General features: G+C 37.9%; 1 protein-coding gene across 1 annotated transcript in view; it reads left to right on the forward strand.

The window, feature by feature from the left end:
• Positions 1 to 23937, forward strand: part of LOC124579080 (protein sneaky) — a 284298-nt gene that overhangs the window by 230936 nt on the left and 29425 nt on the right. Inside the window, exon 11 of the mRNA XM_047131238.1 lies at positions 7921 to 8034. Within this exon, the coding sequence (XP_046987194.1) occupies positions 7921 to 8034 (114 nt within the window). The remainder of the gene's footprint in view (positions 1 to 7920; positions 8035 to 23937) is intronic.

Here is a 23937-nt window from a genome sequence, read left to right on the forward strand (position 1 = left end):
CAGTACGAATTAAATTTTTGAGGTTTGCTAAAGAGAAAATAGAAAAAAGAGTATTTCCCACATTTCTCATTTTGTCCTTGGTGAATCTGATCAGCCTGATCACTGATGTTAGGACTTCACTTTTTTCCTCTCTCAAGTTGGGAGGATGTATTTATTCAGAAATATGAATTTGTTTGACTGCTAGTTGTGTAATGAAGTGACCATATATTGAAATAAATGTGAGTCTGAGTGGCGTGTTGCAGCAGCACTGAGAACAGGTGAGCACAGCACATTGTCACTGTAATAATTCAACAAGGCCATCACAAAGTTGCGAGGCATGTTAGATTGTTGAAATAGGAAATGCAGTGGCACTGAGCAGACTAGTGCAGTAAGAGGCTTGTCAGATTTCCACAATGACAGTGGCAGTGGTGTTTTAGGATAAGTGATTAGAAGTGCTGCATATGCACAACAAATGCATTGCTGATGACTACACATACTGGACATTTTTGTAATGAAATCACTCTTAGCCTTGCAGTCCTATCAAAGCGACAGGGCTGTGCCAGACAAGGATACCACTTGGACCTCCCAGTAGAAGTCACTAATTTGAGGCTACCACAGGATAACAGCTCTATGGACTAAGTCCTTCCCTAGACTTAGTGTCATGGTGCAGTTAGCTAGTCCAGTTCAATTCCAGCAGCATGGACTACTGCTCCCCATGTACACCAATTGTCTACCACCATTGCGGGATGGACGTCTCATCATGCTAGGTGTCCACCATCCTGCTGCAGCTGAAGTGCTGCACAACATCATAGCAGGTATACCATCAGTGAGTACAAACAGCTGATGTGGAGACACATGGCCAATGTAAATGAGACCACCAGAACTCAGTGGAGTAACTATGTCAGCATCAAAGAGCCAACCCAGCAGAACTGAGCAGCCAGCCAGCCACTGTCCTGGTGTATCAAGCAACACAGGTATGTCAAAACAGAATTTGTTATATTTGCAGCTGCCTTTCTGTGGAGCCTCCTGGGCAACCACCTTGCCTCCTCCATCAGTTCACACCTGCCTGGCTGATAGCTGTCCCAACATTGTTGGTTAGTTTGTTAGTTTCTATTCCATAGACCAGAATCATGACAAATATTATGAAGTAGAATGTGCCAACAGAACTAACATAGAATGCTTATATACAACTAAAAATAAATGCTGACCATTTACAGATTTTTTTTGTGATTCAAGAATTGTTCCAAAGAGTCGTCAAGGAGAAATGTCTTTAATCTACATCTGAAAAGACTTCTGCTGTTTGCCAGACATTTTATTTCCATGGGCAGATTGTCAAAGAGTTTTACAGCTGCATATTCTTCCCCATTCAGTGCCAACTTTAGATTCATTAGAAGGCTAATAAACATCATTTCCCTTCTAGTGTTGTACTTGTGAATATCTCCATTACTCTCAAACTTAAAAAGATGGATTATTAGTAACAATTTTTATGAGTGAATAAATTTAATATGAGACTGTGGTTAATATTCCCAACTGTTTAAAGAGCTATCTGCAAGATTTACATTTGTGAACTCCACACATAATATTATTTACTTTCTTTTGCACAATTAATGTTTTTTGCCCAAATGAGCAGTTACCCCAGAATATCATCCCATAAAGTAAAAATGAATGAAAATATGCAAAATGTGTTAAATTACTGACTTTTATGCCTCCAAAGTTGGCAATTATTCTGATGACAAAAGTCGCTGAACCCAAATGCTGTAGCAGACCTACAGTTTAACTTTTCATCAATTTGCATGCCTAAGCACTTACAATTTTCTGCTCCGTATATTTTTTCTTGTTGCTATACAAGGTTAAGGGGACATTGTATGTGAAATCTGTTGAAATGTTACATTTTCTGTTTCCTACTCCATAATGTACTTTGGAATTTTCTGAACATTTTGGTATATAATGTATTAAAATCAGACAATTGTGAGATCTTCAAATAATATTTTGAATGTTGACGTGTGATTGTCAAATTTTGCAGCTACACAGGTGACAGTGGTAAGAGTAATGATATTATGGACAACTTCATTACTGATCTGTAAATCCTTACACAAGTTCTTTCTGAAACTGTCTCACGCTGTCTTTGTGGTGGTGAAGTTAAACTTTGCATGTTGTTTGGCGCCGTGTGCCTAAAAATGTATTTGTTGGTCTTATGACTCTAAAGGTAGCAGTGTCTGATGCTGTAATAACTTTTAATAGTGGGAACTAAGAAAGACTTAAGGTTCTGGAGAAGTTAGGAGCAAGATTTGGACAGGACACAGCTGAAGGACTGCGGGAACTGGATGAGCTTCATGTACGTGAAGCAGAGTTAGCTGCTCAGCACATGACAAAAGAAGCAAGAAAGAAAAGGAGGAGGCAAGCACTGGGCTGTTGTGACACTGAAGGAGACACAGACATGGGCCAGGACAATTCTAATGCATAAAAGACACAGAAATGTAAGTCTGTATAAGAATTTGTAATTAAAACAACTTTTAAACCTCAATAGCTCTGAACTGCATTTTTTGCAATAAATGACCCATTTTCTAAAAAAGTTCTAATGGTAGAGACATGAAATTTTCACAGCATGCCAAGTGTGAGATTCAACACATATTGAACTAGAATAATTAAAATATCCTGAGTTGTTTTGTTTTTATGTTCATTTATTTACAAAATTCTATCAAAAAATTGAGTGTTTGGGAAAAAAAAGAAGATAACCTGCCCTGCAGTACAATTTTAGTAATAATTCTAGTTCCGTGTATCTAGAAAGGTGCATTCAATAATTATGGAAAATTGTAAGTTTGTGTCTTAAAAAGTTTCCAAGCTAATGGGTCACAAAATTCGATAATTTAACATCGGTGGCATTGTATCTCCTACATACAATGTCCCTTTAATAGGAGTTGGAATATGTTGAAATGCAATTTATCAGTTTAAAGCTAGCCCATTTGTTCAAAATCTTTCAGCAATTTTCACATCATTTACTACTTTCTCTACTGATGCTTCTTTGCTTTGCTTCACAAAAATGCCTGTATCATGAGTGGCCAGGATTAATTCTGCCTCCTGATTCAAATAAATTAGCAGATTGTTAACATAACACAAGGACACTAGGGCTTTGATGATCAAATACTGTAGCACTGTCATTCTAATTTCTCTCTACCCAGGTGTTGTGGTATCCCTCTTCAAGCACACTCATACAGTAGCTTGTAAGGGGATGGGGGGCTAGACCTGGGGGTATGGAGAATTTCTGATATTTTGAAAGATGAATGGCGAATTGTAAGATGCCACTAAAAAGTTCCAGTTTTGACCCTTTTAAAAATATGTGTTACACCAACTTTTAAATCGTTTTCTTGAAAGAAAGACTCCTAGCTACACTATATTTTTTCTTTTCACTGGCCGCCAGGTATGGACACCCTTATCCCTCTTTGTATAATTCAAACAGCCTAGAGGGTAACTTTCTGTATTGTGTTTCTTAATTGAGAATTGGAAATGAAATGCAAATAAGCATTTGGCGTTGTTGGCTGGGAGGCCCCTTGCGGGGCAGGTCCTGCCGTCTTGGTGCAGGGCTTATTACATTCGACGCCACAGTGGGCAACCTGCGCCCGGATGAGGATGAAATGATGATGAAGACAATGCAACACCCAGTCCCTGTGTGGAGAAAATCTCCGACCCAGCCGGGAATTGAATCCAGGCCCATAGGACAGCAATCCATCACGCTGATCACTCAGCTGTCGGGGCAAACAATTAAGAATTAAGCCAGGCATTTGCTGAACAATATATTCCAAAAAAACTTAACCTCTCTAATAGAGTACTGTGACTGACACAATCAATTGTCTTTGATGAATCACAGCACATCCCAATTGACAATATTTTATCATTTAAAGATTGTGTTATGTGCTCCATAAATGATAAATAGCTGACTCAGTATAATGGCCATTTTGGAATCCAAACTGTGATTGGCTAAGTATCCCATTACCACACAGGTGGATGACAACTGTGGAGTACATTACAGCCCCAAAAATTGTAGAAAATAACGTAAGGAGTGACACCGGATGGTTATCGACATCTGTGGAGACATCTCTTTTTACAGAGAGGCCTGAGAAAACACCCTCAGTTAATACTGCATTACATTGACTATGAATATTACATATTATAGGGCCACAACTTTTTAGTGGCTTATTGGAAATATTATCCATCCCTCTTGAACTTTTAGTTTTTAAAGACATGATAATATTACTTATGTCAACTGGGGATGTGAGATTAATTTGCATTTCACTAAAAGTCTTGTATGTTGCTTCTTCAATGTTCTGCTTTGCTTTCTCTTCTGAACTATTTGCACCAATTTTGTTGCCTGTTTTTAAAAAGTAATTATTAAAAATATCTGATACACATAAACTGTCTTTTACAATACTCCCATTTCCTGTAACAGAAATCATGCCATCTTCTATGGCTTCTTTCCCTGTCTCTTCTTTAATGATATTCCATATTGATTTTATTTTATAATCATACTTGTCAGTTTTGACAAAATGTGCATACTCTAGATATTTTTACAACTTTTTCCAAATATTTTACTATAGTGTCTATAATAAGAAAGTATTTCTAGGTCATTACTTGTTCTGCTTATTTTGTTCAAGTCCGTTTTTCACTGTGAATAGACTCTGATAACTGAAGTGATCAAAGGTTTCTGTGATTAATTGTTATTATTACATTTAATTGTATTTTTAAGAAAACTACTTTCAAAACTGGATACAAACTCATTATGAAATATGTTGAATTTAGAGATAGCATTAGACTCATTAAGCACTTCACCCCATTTAACCTTTTTTAAGCTTTCTTTCAAATCTTCCATAGTTTTATCATTAATCAGCCTCACTCTTTTCTTAGAGTCTTTCCTAACTGTCTCATAATTTGACTGGACATCTAACAAGCTGAAAACTCCAAGCATTTCTTTTAAAAATTTGGCATGATGTACAACAGTATGTGTAGATACGTAGTACAAAAGCCATGTTCAGTGAAAAAAAAAAAAAGAGTCGATTTTGAACATGATTATCAACTAACAGACTATATCCTTCTTAATAAATCATCTGTGTCATCAATAATTTTAGGAGTTATTACTACTGAGAATATTTTGTAACTTAACCAAGGCTTTTGTGGGAGGCCATGATGTCATCATGCAACAGTTAAAATACTACGGAATAGTTGACACCACAAATTCATCTTACCTGTGTTAAAAGAAAATTACTGAAATGTCTGAAAATACCAACACACTATTGGAGGTAAATAGATTACAATAAATTTTTGACAATACTTAGTACGTAAAGTTCAGTTCCTCTGATGCAACAGTCTATTCAAACATGTAATTTCAAGGAGTAGATTATGTCCAGTTTTTGGGATTTCAAACAAATAACATAAATAGTAAAATTTGCATCCTTGACATAATGAAGTACTTTGGTTCAAGTTTATTAGTATTGCCATAATTGCAGCTACAACTGACATAAAAATGAGGATGTTAATTTATTCTGCATATTTCCATTCACTAATGAGCTTCTGAATAATTATTGAAGTGACTTTACATAACAAAGATAGAATTTCAATCTACAGAAGAATGTGAATTATATCTTGTGTTAATTGTGGATGTATGTGCAGAGACATCTTACAAAAATATGACATTTTTACAACTATTTCACAGTAAATACAATAACAAACATTGTTTGCTGTCATTGGTATCTCAGTTTTCCCGTGCAGTGACTATAATATTGAGACTAAAAGACCACTTCTGAAAAAGGCTTAAAAGTGTCTGTCATCAATACAAAAGGAAGTAATATGTGTGGGTATACATATATTCAACAACCTACCATAACATAATAAATGTCTTGTGCTACTATAATGGAGTTACGTTTGGAATGCTTTAAAGAATTGTTTATTAGCTGTCTCCTCCTGCTTCAATGATCACTGTTTCCACAGTGATTCTTAGAACTAATACATCTGATTATATGTGATATTAAATTTGTGATATTAGAATATTTCTCAATTTTAAGTTGTTATATTGTATTGCACTTCATTAAAAAAAAAATACATCTTTGAATTCATTCCACGTCTCACAGACTTTTTATCCCGTGATTCAAAGAATATGAGTCATCTAATGTAGATTATAATTCTAGTACGTTCTAGTAACCTAAAGGCACTTATATGTTGTGTTGAGCTGTGAATTTCATACTTTGCTGAAAATAATTTATGTTGGTTGGGTACTACATATGCAATTGAAATTTTGCAATGGAATGTGTATACGACTATTTGAGAGATACTGTTATATAAGCAATTAATAACTCAACGTATTACCGCAAACTCATTCCTGTACTGCAAAAGTTTTGCTACTTCTTACAGCCTCTCTTGAGAATGTGAGTTCACAGAACAATAAGGTCTGCATTTAGGAAAGCGACAACTTTTTTATTTTATTATTTTGGTCTTAACACAGGACCAAATACAAAATTAATCTTTTTTGAGCAGGTGTTTGGTATTCTCAGTGTGTTATATTGTGCCTAGAAAACGTGAAACATCTGCATGCATTTTATGATGGTATTAACTTACCTGTAGCTGTCTTTCACATTGTGAATTAAGATCATTAATAATTGATACAGCAGTAGTTCAAGAATGGATTAATAGGGACTTAATTTACTGCACATCTGCTCTGAATATAGTGCTACATATATCCCTGCATCAAATAGAAGAGTCCATTGTTATTCTTAAATAGAGTAATTATTAAGAAAGAGCCTGGCTTTTGTTAGCGTGTGATACTATTCAACCATATAGTATTGTTCGCGTACACATAATGTCCTTTATAATTCATGGTAAATATACATTAGAGAGATTTAGTCCACTCAAAATTCCATAGAAAAGTCTATAATTATATCTCAGTCTTGTTCAATCATTTTACAAATGCTATCCTTGTAGTATATTTTAATGTGTCAGAAAATACTCTAGTATTCACTGATTGGATACAAGACAGCACAGTGAAATACAGTACTCACTAAGTAATTGTAATTTATGGAGGTATTCCCTATAACCAGGTGACAGGGAATGTCCTAATAATGGAATCAAAGTGGTTAACTGCACATAAATTTTATTTATGAAGTGCAATATAATAGCGTGTCCACAACTTATCATAGCTCAGAATGCACAGAAGTCTTTGGCTAGTCCACAGATGTTCCTTTCCTCACTTGCCAGTGATCTCGCTTCCCAGTGATGCGGGTCACAGTCGCTATCTCTATATCTTAATCAAAATTCTATCTCAACCAGACAAGCTAGAGTTTTTTTCATTTTCTTTTTGAAGACTTACTCTACCAGCAATTAATTTTACTCATGTATTTGTAACGGTGTGTCTCAGCTGAAGTCTTGCAAATCTAGTGAATACATATACAACATATTTGTATGAATGATCAGTATGTATCCTTACTTTGTCTGCCACAAAGAAAAAGATATTGAATTGCTGCTTGTAGACTGTTTAGACATGTCAACTACCAAATTAATGAAACATCCACACTTCCTCCTAGGCCAGTTACCAGAAAACTGTGTGTGTGCTGTGTGTGTGTGTGTGTGTGTGTGTGTGTGTGTGAAAGAAAGAGAGGGAGAGAGTAAGTGAGAGTGTTTATATATGCATAAGCACACACAAACTGCTGCACTTTTCTTGTTTGAGTTAATATTGTTATTTTAGACACATCTGTTCCGTTTCTATACTTCCCAAATATTTTTTTACTAGACACAACACAGATTATTGTTTGAGGAAGTATCAAGCAAAAATATAATCTAAATGTAAATATTTTTATAAGTTACTAAAATGATGTATTAGCATGTACTTTATGTTCACCAATAAATAAAAATACTTTAGTTTGATTACTGGTTTTCTTAAGTATTTTCATATATTTACAGCAAGAGAAGAGGAGAATTTTGTTCCTTTACAATGAAACACTGAAAACTAGAGCTGGCATTCTACAACACATGAAAGCTACCATTAAACATCAAGCAAGAATAAAACAAATGGAGGTATGAAGGCAGATACTAAGGAATAAACTTGAATAAACTGCCCACCAATAATGTATCACAGTTTAATCCATAACTGATGATAAAACTCTGTTGTCATCTTATTGTTATAGTGGAATTCTAGAACAGAACAAAAATAATTATTGAGAAACAAACTACTATTCATTTTAACATCGAATTGATGAATGGCAGATAGTGACATAAAAACAAATAAATACATTCAATCAGGAAAAATAATAAATTATGAGACTTCCAAGTGCTTTCAGCAGGCAAAATCTTTAATACTACTGACAGACATATACAAAAGGAAAAGTAATGTACTACCTAATTTTCAGAAGTAATAGTTCCTTCACCAGGGAGGTGAGAGGAGTGGGTTGGGGAAGGTTAAAAATGAAGGCAGGTCACTCGAGACCCAGGATGAGTGAGGTCCATATGTAGTGAAGGCCCATGTGTGTCACATCTGTGTTCCTAGAAGTCCAAAACACAGAAACATATTTGTTTCTTTTATATACTGCCTACCCTGCAAGAACTATATATCCGCAGTGTGGGGATCACATACATCCATTCCCAGCATTCCATGTGAGAAGTGAGAAATTATTGCACATTCAACGTACTATCACTTTGTTTCTATGGTGAGCAGTGCTTTTTCCTCTCAATACATGTGTTTATCATATTTATTGTGGGGTTGCCTCATGCAAAATTTTGAAATGTTAGAATTATAAACTATTTTTATATCATATTGCCTTTCTTTAAAAAATTGCCACTGGACATTAATTGTTAATATTGTGAATATTCTTCATTTACACCATTCTGGAGACAAGTTCAGCTTTAGGAATACTGACAGTGTAGGGAGTACCAGTTTTCTTTTGTATTTAACACTATAGTGGTAGCAGTGATCAAAATGACCCCTGTCATACTTTTTCCATCCTTGTTATATTGAATTTATTTACTGCATTATGAAATCACATGAATTTTCTGAATTTTTTCTCTTCTTTATAATGATCCATTAGAATTTATGAATTATTTATATTTTCTTTGACATTCCATTCGATATACCTACAGTAGTGAATAGGGTGAAATTGACCCCACTGTAAGTACTCTTCTGTATACAGGGTGTGGAAATTAAGCGTTTCCGGACACATGTCCACCTAATATCTTTTCTTTATTTGTGTGTGAGGAATGTTTCCTGAAAGTTTGGCTGTACCTTTTTGTAACACCCTGTATATATAAATTATCCAACAATGAAGTGACAAAAGGCAGCAGTCATGCAAAGCAGTTGCTGCTCATTTTTGCAACTTGGCACATATAAACTCCAATCTACCACTGTTTATATCATGGAATTCAGGTAACAGTCTTTGTCCAAGAGACACATTTTGGAACTTGTATCATCAGCATAGACTTTCTGATGAAGAAGTGTTACACTTCTTAGAGAATTCTGAAGTTGAATTGGAAATTGACGTCACTGATAAAGATGACAATTACGTACTTGAGACAAGTGAAGATGAAGACATTGTGAACCAGGAGTGATTTGTGGAAAAGGATTCATATGCTGATCTATGCCAATCATCACCTCTCTCTTCACAGCAAGTGCAGTTGGAAGCATCCACAAAGATAGTTTCTAGGGATGAAACTGTGTAAAATTGCCAAGTTTTCATCTTCTGGAAGAAAGTCGGCTGTGAACTCTCTGAAGGAGAGAGAAGGTCCCAATGCTTATGCTTGCCAACGAATAAACGACTCTGTCACCAGTGCTTTCTGTCTTATTTTTGACAAAGCAATGCTACTTCTCATGAATAAATACACAGTATCAAATGTTGGTAAAGTACTAAAAAGCAATTCCTGGACTGTGTCACTTGAGGAGCTGGAGAAACTGATACTCAGGGTGTCATTTGCACAAAATGTATGTCTGGATGATCTCTGTGGAGTGTTTATTAGTGGCTGTTGACTGCTGTATTTAGCTATTGTGGCAATGTTTTGACTGCTTTGGCAACATCTGTTCTACCATCTATTACTCCTTGCAGCTATACCTAACACTGCTGCCTTAATACTCCTTTATTAGATTGGTGTTGAGATTCAGCCTTCCAATTCTTGTGAATTATCTCAGGGTCCAGGTATGCTGTGCCCCATGCTTCCTAAGCATTGCACTTCTTTCTTCTGTTCAGATTTCCATAAGTTAAGTGGCTACAAAACAAAACACTGCTTCTCTACTTAAATGAAGTGTAGGTTGGTTCAATTAACTCTGCATATTGTCACAAACTGATAAACGCTTAAACGTTACATGGGAACCAACTAATATTAATGTCTCAAAGACGTGTTGTTAACATACTATGAACTCTCATTGACATTCTGTCTGTGAATAGTATGTAACAACATTCGCTTATATACATCATATTTGTCTTCCTTGGTGGTGGTCATCTTCCATGGTACCAGAGCTCCTTCATTCCTCCTTGCTCCAAGAAGTTTACAAATGCTTTCCAGAAGGTAGACTCCTCACCTGTTGAGTAATACTTTCCCACAGTATGTGGCTTGATGTTTGCAAATTAATTATGATCATGGACATCTTTACTCTGAACTCTATCTTTGATGTATTTGATACATGCCTTTCCGTGAATGGTATGGATCACTACATCTGGTCACACTGTTGGGGGCCTACTTTTATCAAGGATATTTTGACAAGGGACAGGTTTCAGGAGCTTCTCAGATTTCTTCATTTTGGTGAAAAATAAACCTGAGCTGAATGCCTGGCATTCAACAAATCACTCTTGTATCTGGAATTTGGAGAGAGTTCACTGAAAACAGTATTTGTTCTTACCACCATGGAGAAAATATGACCATTGATGAGCAACTATTACCAAGAAAAACAGGATGCAAGTTCATTCAATTCATGTCTAAGCAACCAAACATATGTTCTCAAATACTGGTTGGCTGTCAATGTAACGACAAAGTAAATACGTAATGCTTCTCAATGCCTTGGCAAAGAGGACACACATAGAGAGAAGCAACAACTTTGAGAGTACATCATCTGTGTTTCATGGAGCCATTTGTAAATCAAGGAAGAAATGTGACAGCAGACAACTTATTTACATCTCTTCAACTTGTTAAGAAACTCAAAGAAAAGAAAACTTCATTAGTTGGTACAGTGAACAAGATCTGTTGTGAAACCCCTTATGAAGTAAGGAAGCCCAATTCTGAAATACACTTCACCATCATCCTGAATCGAAGTGGCAACACAGACTGCACCATGACTGTATACCAAGGAAAGAAGAATAAAAATGTGATTCTTCTGAGTACACTGCATGCTAAAGCAGCAGTAAGCAAGGGAGGAAAAAAGAAACCTGAAACCATAACATTCTACAATGCAACAAAGTGTGGGGTGGATACAGTTGACCAAATGGTCTGTAATTATACCACAAAGGTTGCATGTAGGAGATGGCAGACTCATGTCTTCTACAACATCTTGAACAAGGTTGGCAATAAATGCATGGGTCATTTAAAAATAGTTACGAAGAAGAAAATGGAAAAGAACATGTTTATACTTCAGCTGGCAAATAAACTCAAGGGAATGATAGAGCAAAGAACATCAGGCAAAGGAAGAGGATAGGGGACCAAAATCACCTAGAAAGTGGAGGAAGTGCCATATCAGACTGTGCAAAGGCAGTAAGACCAATGGCACCTGTGTTAAGTGCCACAAAGCCATGTGCAGAAAATGTTCATGTAAAACAGAAATCACCCGTGCTACGTGTGTCTATCAGATTCCAATGTCTTGAACGAAAAGTAAAACAAAGCCACGTGTAGAACACAAGCAAGGGTATATTGACCATGTATACTAAATGTGTCTAGGAGGTTGTACAAATTTAATTATTTAGTTACATGTTCCATGGATCATTTTGCGTGAGAGATCAGAATGATGTGGAAAGAGTCATTTTACATTCACATTGGAAATTAATTTGTACATACTGTTAAATTTGGAACATTTCTATGTTTAGTTTTTTATTTTTTCTAAAGGAAAAAAAAAGATACACAGATGTGAGTTAATAATTCCTACCCACCACTGTTACGAGGCATGTTTTTTTAAGTAAGTACCATTTTGAAATTAAAACAAGACGTGCTAAGACAGCTCAATAATTTTATTTTTACATGAAAGCCTGTACCTTAATCTACTTTTCTACATAATTTCTGTCAATATTGAGGCACTTGTCATAACGTTGTACCAGTTTTTGAATACCCTCCTCATAGAAGTCTGCCGCCTGACTTGTTAACCACTGCATCACCACTGTTTTGACTTCATCATCGTCTTGAAGATACTGACCTCTCAGGTGTTTCTTCAAGTGCAGGAACAGATGGTAGTCACTGGATGCAAGATCAGGGCTGTACAGAGGATGGTCTAGAGTTTCCCATCGAAAAGATGTGATGAGATCTTTGGTCTGATTCACCACATGCGGACAGGCATTGTCTTGCAGCAAAACAATGCCCTTCCTCAACTTGCCACATCTTTTGTTCTGAATTGAATGGCGCAGATTGTGCAATGTCTTGCAATAAGCTGCTGCATTGATTGACCCATTATGAGGCAGAAATTCCACAAGCAATACTCCTTTTCTTTCCCAGAAAACTGTGCACATGATTTTCCGGGCAGAAATTGTTTGCTTAAACTTCACTTTTCTGGGTGAATCTGCATGCTGCCATTCCATGGACTGTTGCTTTGATTCTGGTGTGACGTAGGCCACCCATATTTCGTGGCCCATAACAATTTGGCTTAAGAAATCATCACTGTCCTTGTAGTACTGCTCAAGGAAAGTCAATGCACTGTCTAAAAGTTTGGTTTTGTGCACATCCGTCAACATTTTTGGTAACAAACATGTGCACAATTTTCGGTAATTCAAGTGCTCGATCACAATGCCATACAAAACTTTATGAGAAACATTAGGAAAGTCATCCTGCAAGGAGAAAATCGTAAAGTGTCTGATTTCTCTCATCTTATTGTCCTCTTCCTGCACCAAACTTTCATTAACAACTGAAGGATGCCCACTCCATTGTTCATAATGCACATTTGTGTGGACATCTTTAAATGCTCTCACCCACTCTCTTACCATTCCATCACTCATAATTGTTTCTCCATAAACTGCTCCGATCTCACGATGAATATCGATTGCTTTTAGGCCTTTAGCACTAAGAAATCTTGTAACAGCCTGTACTTTACTGTCGGCGGGACTCACGATTATCAGAGGCATCTTAAACACTCAGCAGACAACATAAACAAGGAAGAATCAGACTGTAATGGCGTCAGTGCATAGATTAAGGTACAGGCTTTCATGTAAAAATAAAATTATTGAGATATCTTAGCACGACTTTTTTTTTTTTAAATTTCAAAACGGTACTTATTTAAAAAAACACGCCTCATACAACAATAGTAATTCTGCTATGGAATAGAAGAAGTTGTTGAGAAACTTTCTCAGTTTGTTATCAAATTTTACTTTGCAGTCTGTCAGACATTTTATATCACAGGGTAAGTGATCAAAACCTTTTGTTGCAGCATTAAGCACCCTTTTTTGTGCTAAAGACAATCTTAATGTGGAGCAGTAAATGTCATTTTTCCTTCTGGTGGTGTAATTTTGTACCTTTTGAACTTTAGTGGATTGTTAACAACAAACTTCGTGAGAGATAAACATATCTACATCTTCATCTACTTCTATACTCTATGAGGTGCATGGCAGAGGGTATGTCTCATTGTACCAATTATAAGGGTTTCTTCCTGTTCCATTCACCTATGGATTGCGAGAAGAATGATTGTCTAATGCCTCTGTGTGCAGTAATTATTCTAATCTTATCCTCATAATCCCTCTGTAAGCAATACATACGGGGTTGTAATGTATCCCAAGAGTAATCATTTAAAGCCAGTTCTTGAAGCTTTGTTAATAGACTTTCTTGGGATAGTTTACATCTGTCTTCAAGAGTCTACCAATTCAATTCCTTCAGTATCTCTGTGACACCCTCCCACAGATTAAACAAACCTGTGACCATTCTTGCTGCCCTTCTCTGTATACATTCAGTATCCTCCATTCATTCATTCACACTCTTTGTCCCATAAATCCCATCATGACAATTCCAGTTATTGGTATATGTTAACAGGACAAAGCTACCCCATCTGGCAACTTCTGTAAAGTATATCAAAAATAAGTTATGACACAGATCTATTCAAATTCATGATTTTTGTAATTATTCCTACATTACTTTATTTAAGTATGATGGAAGAAAAACAGTGGCTTTGAAAAAAAAAAAAGAAACACTGTTTTTCCTTCTATACTACGCAGCTGCTCTTTTTATTTAGTATTTCGGACAGAGGATTTATGTAACTTTACACACAACAGTATTAACTGTCTACATACTGGCAAAATCAGGATTTAACTAATACAAATACTGAAGGTGGGCAGATATTACATTATTGAGTCCAAGTATTGGAGAAGGAGTGGCTAATGAGATATTTTTACTTAGTTTTTAAATATTTGAAGATTTTTCAGTTTCCTGCTTGCTGTCCACCAGCAACCTGTCATTGACTTTGCAGGAATATTGATCTCTACATGAGTCTTGAATGTCTCTGGCTGGCACACAGTATACAATCTTAGGACAAAGAGAGAAGAGAAACAATGTGTTTTGTAGTACTTGTTTGATGCGTACATATGTAAAGTTACTATTGTGAATAAAGTGTATGTTCCATTAACTGTGCCATGTATGATTGAAAGTAGTCCCCATTGTACTCTGGTTGACTTTTCCTACACTGGTGGCCCTGCATCTGTCATGAAATGCGCACTAATTTGCTACTCTGTGTTAATCCAGTCCTCTGTATTATGTCATGACAATGTGGCCATTACACAATGCATTTCACATCACGCCACTTCTGGATTACAGTGCCAACAGGGTTGCAGTGCAGAATGTGCAGTGTCATAATTGTGCAAATACAGTATTGAAAATTGAGTGCATTGATAATTTGCACCTTGTGCTTACAGAGAATACTGGCCTAACTATGCCTCATCAGTGGCAACCAGCAACAAATCTGCTGCTGGACCTTGAGAACTATGTTACCACAGACAGTGCTTTTAATCTGCAAAGTTTGCAACATAATCATAACGCCACTTTCATGTCTTCCATGCTGCAAATTGGATACAAACAACTGCTTACCATGTTGTAACAACCAGTTGTGTGCCACGAGCAATCAGCAGACATGTTGCCTCCTACATATGTTGCCTCCTAAATAGAACAATACTACAATTAGCTCTTCAGCCTCACCCCATAGGTTCAGGTCACATCTCAAACTACCAAAGTTCAACCATACTCACCTGGCTCTGTCGTTTGCAACAGTGGACAGCATTTTCAAACCAACTGGAATTTTAAATGAATCAAAGTACATTAACCTACTCTGCCATCTGGCAGTACAAACTAAACTAATCAGTGACCTTATCCTGTTACCTTTGCATGCAACGAGTACATCACTTAAAAGACTATTCTCTTGCAGAGACCTTCTCAAACCCCAGAACAACAGCTGCATGTGGCTATCTACGAACAATATTTCCATAAAAATGTGCACTCACAATTTTGACATCACCTCTGCACAACTATGCACAACTACCAGTCATAACCCAGTGGACGCTTCCCCCCCCCCCCCCCCCTCCCCCCCAAATCAGTCTTCTGGTTTGATGAGGCTCAGAATGAATTCCTCTCCTGTGCCAGCCTCTTTATCTCAGAGCAGCACTTGCAACCTACATTCTCAATTATTTGCTGGATGTATTCCAATCTTTGTCTTCTACAGTTTTTGCCCACTACAGTTCTCTCTAGTACCGTGGAAGTCATTCCCTGATGTCTTAACAGATTTCCTATAATACTGTCCCTTGTCCTTTTCAATGTTTTCCACATATTCCTTTCCTCTCTGATTCTGTGCAGAACCTCCTCATTCCTTACCTTATCAGTTCACCTAATTTTCAACATTCATCTGTAGCACCATATCTCAAATGCTTCAAATCTTTTCTGTTCTGGTTTTCCCACAGTCCACATTTTTTCCTCAAATTAAGGCCTATATTTGATACTAGCAGACTTCTCTTGGCCACAAATGCCCTTTTTCTCCAGGGCTAGTTTGCTTTTTATGTCCTCCTTCTCCATCTACAATTGGTTATTTTACTGCCCAGGTAGTAGAATTCCTTAACTTCATTTATTTCACAATCATCAATCCTGATGCTAAGCTTCTTACTGTTCTCATTTCTGCTACTTTTCATTACTTCCATCTTTCTTCAATTTACTCTCAATCTTTATTCTGTATTCATTATATTGTTCATTCCTTGTGTAATTCTTCTTCATTTTCTCTCTGTCATCAGTGAATCATATCATTGATATCCTTACACCTTGAGTTTTAATTCCACTCCTGATCCTTTCTTTTATTTACATCATTGCTTCTTCAATGTACAGACTGAACAGTAGGAAGGAAAGACTACATCCAAGTCTTACACCCTTTTTAATCCGAGTGCCCATCTTTCCCTACAGCTTACTCCTATTTTTCTCAGAATTACAAACCTCTTGAACTGTTTTACATTGTCAAATGGCTTTTCCAGATTGACAAATCCTATGAATGTGTCTTGATTTTTCTTTAGCCTTGCTTCCATTGCCAACCTTAAGGCCAGAACTGCCTCCCTGTTGCCTTTACCTTTTCTAAAGCCAAATTGATCATGATCTAGCACATCCTCAATTTTCTTTTCCATTCTTCTGTATGTTATTCTTGTCAGCAACTTGGATGCATGAGTGATAATTCTCACACTTGTCAGTTCTTGCAGCGTTCAGAATTGTATGGATAACTTTTTCCAAGAGTCAGATGGTATGTCGCCACGCTCATACATTCTACACAGCAATATGAATAGTCATTTTCTACATCTACATCTACATCCATACTCCACAAGCCACCTGGCGGAGGGTACCCTGAGTACCTCTATCGGTTCTCCCTTCTATTCCAGTCTCGTATTGTTCGTGGAAAGAAGGATTGTCGGTATGCTTCTGTGTGGGCTCTAATCTCTTTGATTTTATCCTCATGGTCTCTTTGCGAGATATCCGTAGCAGGGAGCAATATACTGCTTGACTCTTCGGTGAAGGTATGTTCTCGAAACTTTAACAAAAGCCCGTACCGAGCTACTGAGCATCTCTCCTGCAGAGTCTTCCACTGGAGTTTATCTGTCATCTCCGTAACGCTTTCGTGATTACTAAATGATCCTGTAACGAAGTGCGCTGCTCTCCGTTGGATCTTCTCTGTCTCTTCTATCAACCCTATCTGGTACGGATCCCACATGCTGAACAGTATTCAAGCAGTAGGCGAACAAGCATACTGTAACCTACTTCCTTTGTTTTTGGATTGCATTTCCTTAGGATTCTTCCAATGAATCTCAGTCTGGCATCTGCTTTACCGATGATCAACTTTACATGATCATTCCATTTTAAATCACTCCTAATGCGTACTCCCAGATAATTTATGGAATTAACTGCTTCCAGTTGCTGACCTGCTATATTGTAGCTAAATGATAAGGGATCTATCTTTCTATGTGTTCGCAGCACATTACACTTGTCTACATTGAGATTCAATTGCCATTCCCTGCACCATGCTTCAATTCGCTGCAGATCCTCCTGCATTTCAGTACAATTTTCCATTGTTACAATCTCTCGATACACCACAGCATCATCTGCAACAAGCCTCAGTGAACTTCCGATGTCATCCACAAGGTCATTTATGTATATTGTGAATAGCTACGGTCCTATGACACTCCCCTGCGGCACACCTGAAATCACTCTTACTTCGGATGACTTCTCTCCATTGAGAATGACATGCTGCGTTCAGTTATCTAGGAACTCTTCAATCCAATCACACAATTGGTCTGATAGTCCATATGCTCTTACTTTGTTCATTAAACGACTGTGGGGAACTGTATCGAATGCCTTGCGGAAGTCAAGAAACACGGCATCTACCAGTGAACCCGTGTCTATGGCCCTCTGAGTCTCATGGACGAATAGCATGAGCTGGGTTTCACACGACCGTCTTTTTTGAAACCCATGCTGATTCCTACAGAGTAGATTTCTAGTCTCCATAAAAGTCATTATACTCGAACATAATATGTGTTCCAAAATTCTACAACTGATCAACGTTAGAGATATAAGTCTATAGTTCTCCACATCTGTTCGACGTCCCTTCTTGAAAACGGGGATGACCTGTGCCCTTTTCCAATCCTTTGGAATACTACGCTCTTCTAGAGACCTATGGTACACTGCTGCAAGAAGGGGGGCAAGTTCCTTCACATACTCTGTGTAAAATCGAACTGGTATCCCATCAGGTCCAGCGGCCTTTCCTCTTTTGAGCGATTTTAATTGTTTCTCTATCCCTCTGTCGTCTATTCCGATATCTACCATTTTGTCATCTGTACCACAATCTAGAGAAGGAACTACGGTGCAGTCTTCCTCTGTGAAACAGCTTTGGAAAAAAACATTTAGTATTTCGGCCTTTAGTCTGTCATCCTCTGTTTCAGTACCATTTTGGTCACAGAGTGTCTGGACATTTTGTTTTGATCCACCTACCGCTTTGACATAAGACCAAAATTTCTTAGAATTTTCTGCCAAGTCAGTACATAGAACTTTACTTTCGAATTCATTGAACGCCTCTCGCATAGCCCTCCTCACACTACATTTTGCTTCGTGTAATTTTTGTTTGTCTGCAAGGCTTTGGCTATGTTTATGTTTACTGTCAAGTTCCCTTTGCTTCCGCAGCAGTTTTCTAACTCAGTTGTTGTACCACGGTGGCTCTTATCCATCTCTTACGATCTTGCTTGGCACACACTCATCTAACGCATATTGTGCGATGGTTTTGAACTTTGTCCACTGATCCTCAACACTATCTGTACTTGAGACAAAACTTTTGTGTTGAGCCGTCAGGTACTTTGTAATCTGCTTTTTGTCACTTTTGCTAAACAGAAAAATCTTCCTACCTTTTTTAATATTTCTATTTATGGCTGAAATCCTCGATGCAGTAACCACTTTATGATCACTAATTCCCTGTTCTGCATTAATTGTTTCAAATAGTTCGGGTCTGTTTGTCACCAGAAGGTCTAATATGTTATTAAAATTCACAGGATTCTTTGTCCCTGCCACCCGTTATGAACGTTTGAGTCTCCCAGTCTATATCCGGCAAATTAAAATCTCCACCCAGAACTATAACATGGTGGGGAAATCTACTCGAAATATTTTCCAAATAATCCTTCAGGTGCTCAGCCACAACAGCTGCTGAGCCAGGGGGCCTATAGAGACATCCAATTACCATGTCTGGGCCTGCTTTAACCGTGACCTTCACCCAAATCATTTCACATTTCGGATCTCTGTCAATTTCCTTTGATACTATTGCACTTCTTATCGCTATAAACACGCCTCCCCCTTCACTGTCCAGCCTGTCTCTGCGGTATACATTCCAATCTGAGTTTAGGATTTCATTACTGTTTAAGTCTGGTTTCAGCCAACTTTCTGTCCCTAGTACTATATGGGCATTGTGACCGTTTATTAATGAGAGCAGTTCTGGGACCTTTCTATAGACGCTCCTGCAGTTTACTGTTAGCACATTGTTATTCCCTGTTGCATTTTGCCTACTCCTACATTGCCGCGTCTCAGGAGGCATCTTGTCGGGCCTAGAGAGGTAATTCTCTAACCTAAAAAACTCCCATGTGCACTCCATACGTACTCCGCTACTCTTGTAGTCACATCCGGCGTGTAGTGCACGCCTGACCTATTCAGGGGGACCCTACATTTCTCCACCCGATAGCAGAGGTCGAGAAATTTGCACCACAGATCTCCGCAGATTTTGTTGTAACTGCTCCCAATGATTTTAGAAATTCTGATGGAATGTTATATATCATTTCTGCCTTATTTGATCTCAAGTTCTCCAATGCTCTCTTAAATTCTGATTCTAGTACTGGATCCCCTATCTCTTCTAAATATCCCCCTGTTTCTTCTTCTATCACATCAGAGAAGTTTTCCCTCTCGCAGAGGTCTTCAATGTATTCTTTCCACATACCTGCTCTCTCCTCTGCATTTAACAGTGGAATTCCCATTGCACTCTGAATTTTACCACCCTTGCTTTTAATGTCACCAAAGGTTGTTTTGACTTTTCTGTATGCTGAGTCAGTCCTTTCCACTATCGTTTCTTTTTTGATTTCTTCATGTTTTTGATGGAGCCATTTTGTCTAAGTTTCCTGCACTTCATATTTATTTCATTCCTCAGTGATCTGTATTTCTGTATTCCTGAATTTCCCTAAACATTATTGTACTTTCTTCTTTCATCAATTGACTGAAATATTTCTTCTGTTACCCATGGTTTTTCACCGTTGCCTTCTTTGTGCCTACGTTTTTCTTTCGAACTTCTGTGATTGTCTGTTTTAGAGATGTCCATTCCTCTTCAGCTGTACTGCTTACTCTGCTATTCCCTGTTGCTGCATCTATAGGCTTCAAGAACTTCAAGTGTGTCTCATTATCCCTTAGCGCTTCTGTATCCCACCCTTTGTGTATTGATTCTTCCTGATTAATCTCATGAGCTTCAGCCTACTCACTACTACATTGTGATCTGAGTCTGTATCTACTCCTGGGTATGCCTTACAACCCAGTATCTGATTTTGGAATCTGACCATGATGTAATCTAACTTAAATCTTCCTGTATCACCCGGTCTTTTCCAAGTATACCTCCTATTGTGATTCGTGAACAGAGTATTCGCTATTACTAGCTGAAATTTATTACAGTACTCAATTAGTCTTTCTACTCTCCCATTCCTTGCCCCTATCCCATATGCTCCTGTAACCTTTTCTTCTGATCCTTCCCCTACAGCTGCATTCCACTCCCCCATAACTATTAGACTTTTGTCTCCTTTTATTTACTGTATTACCCTTTCAATATCATCATATACTTTCTTTATCTGTTCATCTTCAACTTGCGACATCAGCATGTATATCTGAACTTCTGTTGTTGGTGCTGGTTTGCTGTTGATTCTGACAAGAGCAACCCTATCACTGAACTATTCACTGTAACACACTCTTTGCCCTACCTATGTATTTCCTTTTTCAGATTTTCTAGCTTCCCTACCACATTCAAGCTTCTGACATTCCATGCATTGACTCATAGAACATTGTCTTTTCATTAATTATTCAGTCTTTTTCTCATAGTAACCTTACCCCTGGCAGTCCCCTCCCGGAGATCGGAATGGGGTACTATTCCAGAATCTTTTGCCATTGGAGAGATCATCATGACACTTTTTCAATTGCAGGCCACACGTCCTTTGGATACATGTTGTGTGTCTTTAATGTAGTGGTTTCCATTGCCTTCTGCATCCTCATGCCATTGATCATTGCTGATTTTCCTGCCTTTATGGGCAGTTTCCCACCCCAAGGACAAGAGAGTGCATTAAACCTCTGTCTGCTCCTCCACCTTCTTTGACAAGGCCATTGGCAGAATGAGGGTGACTTCTTACACCATAAGTATTTGGCTGCCAAAACTGATTATTAATCAGAATTTAAGCAGTGGCTGGTTTTGAACTTGGGATCAAGGACATTTCAATTACTAATCAAAGCCGGTATCCCTAGACCTCGGGTACTGTTACCAGTAGTCAAAGCCTCGTAGACATCAGGTACTGTTACCGACTGAGTTAAACTCACAATGATAACACACAAGTCTAAACCTCAAGAAAAACTACTTGTATGTCCTTGGTGATATACTACCGGCAACTATTAAACAGTACAGGGTTGGCTCAGGTGACTGACAGCATAGGGGAGTTATGTGGGAATTTTACAAAGGAGGATCAGGTAGTGATAGTGGGTGGAGCAGGGAACAGTCTTGATGGAGACAGGGAATATGATGTAGGTGGTCACCTGGTAAAGATATCTATTGAAACTGATAGCACTAATGTGCTTTTCGTGCAACTGTTTCAGCATCATGATCAGCCTCATCGTAATGCGGCTGTCAGGCGTGTTAACATGGGGCTGGAGAGGGTGCTGATGGCAGAGGGCATGGGTCACATTTTAGTGGTGCCAGTTGGATCTATCAGCAAATTAGGTTTCACTTGGCATGCCCATACCTCAATGGGTATGGGAAGGAGAGGCTGACAAAGCTTATAGGTGACAGTGTAGTGGGTTCTGGTGGGATCACTCATGGAAAAATTCCTGTAGTAGTTGATGTTAGAGGTGCACCTTTTTTAGATTGAAGTCGGCTGATAGGTATACCTACTTAAAGGAAGTCCCTCTAAGGGCTCACCCTTCAGAGGATTTCATGTTTCCAAGCAGAGAAGGAATTAGCATATTTCATCAAAATCTAGGAAGTATTAGAGATAAAGTTAGTGAACTGCTTGCAGATGTTGACTCTGAAATTATTGATATGTCAGAGCACCACTTAAATATTTTGCCAATTCAGGGGATTCCTATAGCAGGATATATATTAGCTGGCTGTTTTTCAAGGAATTCCTTGTGGGGTGGGGGAGTTGCTATGTATGTAAAAAACAGTATTCCATTTGAGTCCCTAGACCTATCACAGCACTGCATTGAATAGATATGTGAATGTTGTGCAGGGGCAGTTGAATTTAATGAAACTAAACTTCTAATTGTTGTTTATAGGTCCCCTAACTCTGACTTCTGCGTTTCTGCTCAAGCTAGAGAGGGCTCTTGATTTGCTTTCTAGGAAGTACCAGAAATTAGTTATATGTGGTGATTTAAATATAAATTTTGTATACACTGGTGCAAGAAAAAGGATGTTGGCAGATCTCCTAAAGTCTTATGATCTGATGCAGACTGTGTTTTTTCCAACTAGGATGCGGGGGAACAGTAGCACAGCCATAGACAATATTTTTATTCATTCTTCATTACTCTATGGGCATTCTGTTAGTAAAAGTGTGAATGGCCTCTCAGACCATGTTGCACAAATTTTAACACTAAAAGGCTTTTGTACTCAAACAAATGTCACATATAATTACAAATTTTCCTAGGGAAGTTAATCCAACAGCAATAGAGAGTTTTTTAAACCCTGTCAAGGAACAAGAGTGGTGGGATGTTTATAGAGCTGATAACATAGATGATAAATATAATGCTTTCCTTAACACATTTCTCATGATCTCTGAGAGTTGCTTTCCATTAGAACATTCTAAACTGGGTACTAGCGGTAACAGGCAGCCCAGGTGGCTGACTAGTGGGATAAGGATATCATGTAGAACAAAGCGAGAATTATATCATAATATTAGAAGTAGTCAAAATCAAGCTGCAGTAGCCCATTACAAACAGTATTGTAACGTGCTTAAAAATGTTATTAGGAAGGCAAAGAGTATGTGGTATGCAAATAGAATAGCTAATTCACAGGATAAAATTAAAATCATGGGGTCAGTTGTGAAGGAAGTATCTGGTTAGCAGCACAAGGTTGACAATAAAAGTCTCTGTGAGCTACTGGATGGGTTAAACAAAAGGCTTTGAATTCTAGGCATATTTTTTGATTTAACTAAGGTGTTTGATTGTGTTGATTAGAAAATATTGCTCCAGAAGATGGACCATTACGGAATACGGGGAGTAGCTCACAATTTGTTCACCTATTTTTTACTTTAGCAACAGTCAGCAAAAGGTCATTATTCATAATGTTGATAATGGCTGTGATGTGGGGTCTGAGTGAGGTACGGTCAAATGTGTGTGTGTGTGTGTGGAGGAGGGGGGGAGGTGTGGGGGGAATGCCCAAGGATCAGTGTTGGGGCCACTCCTGTTCCTTATTTATATAAATGATATGCCCTCTAGTGTTACGGCTAAATCTAAAATATTTTTGTTTTCTGATGACACTAGCTTGGTAGTAAAAGATGTGTGCAACATTGGCTTGGTTTCAAATAGCACAGT

This window comes from Schistocerca americana, chromosome 1, assembly GCF_021461395.2.
Source record: "Schistocerca americana isolate TAMUIC-IGC-003095 chromosome 1, iqSchAmer2.1, whole genome shotgun sequence".
NCBI lineage: Eukaryota > Metazoa > Arthropoda > Insecta > Orthoptera > Acrididae > Schistocerca > Schistocerca americana.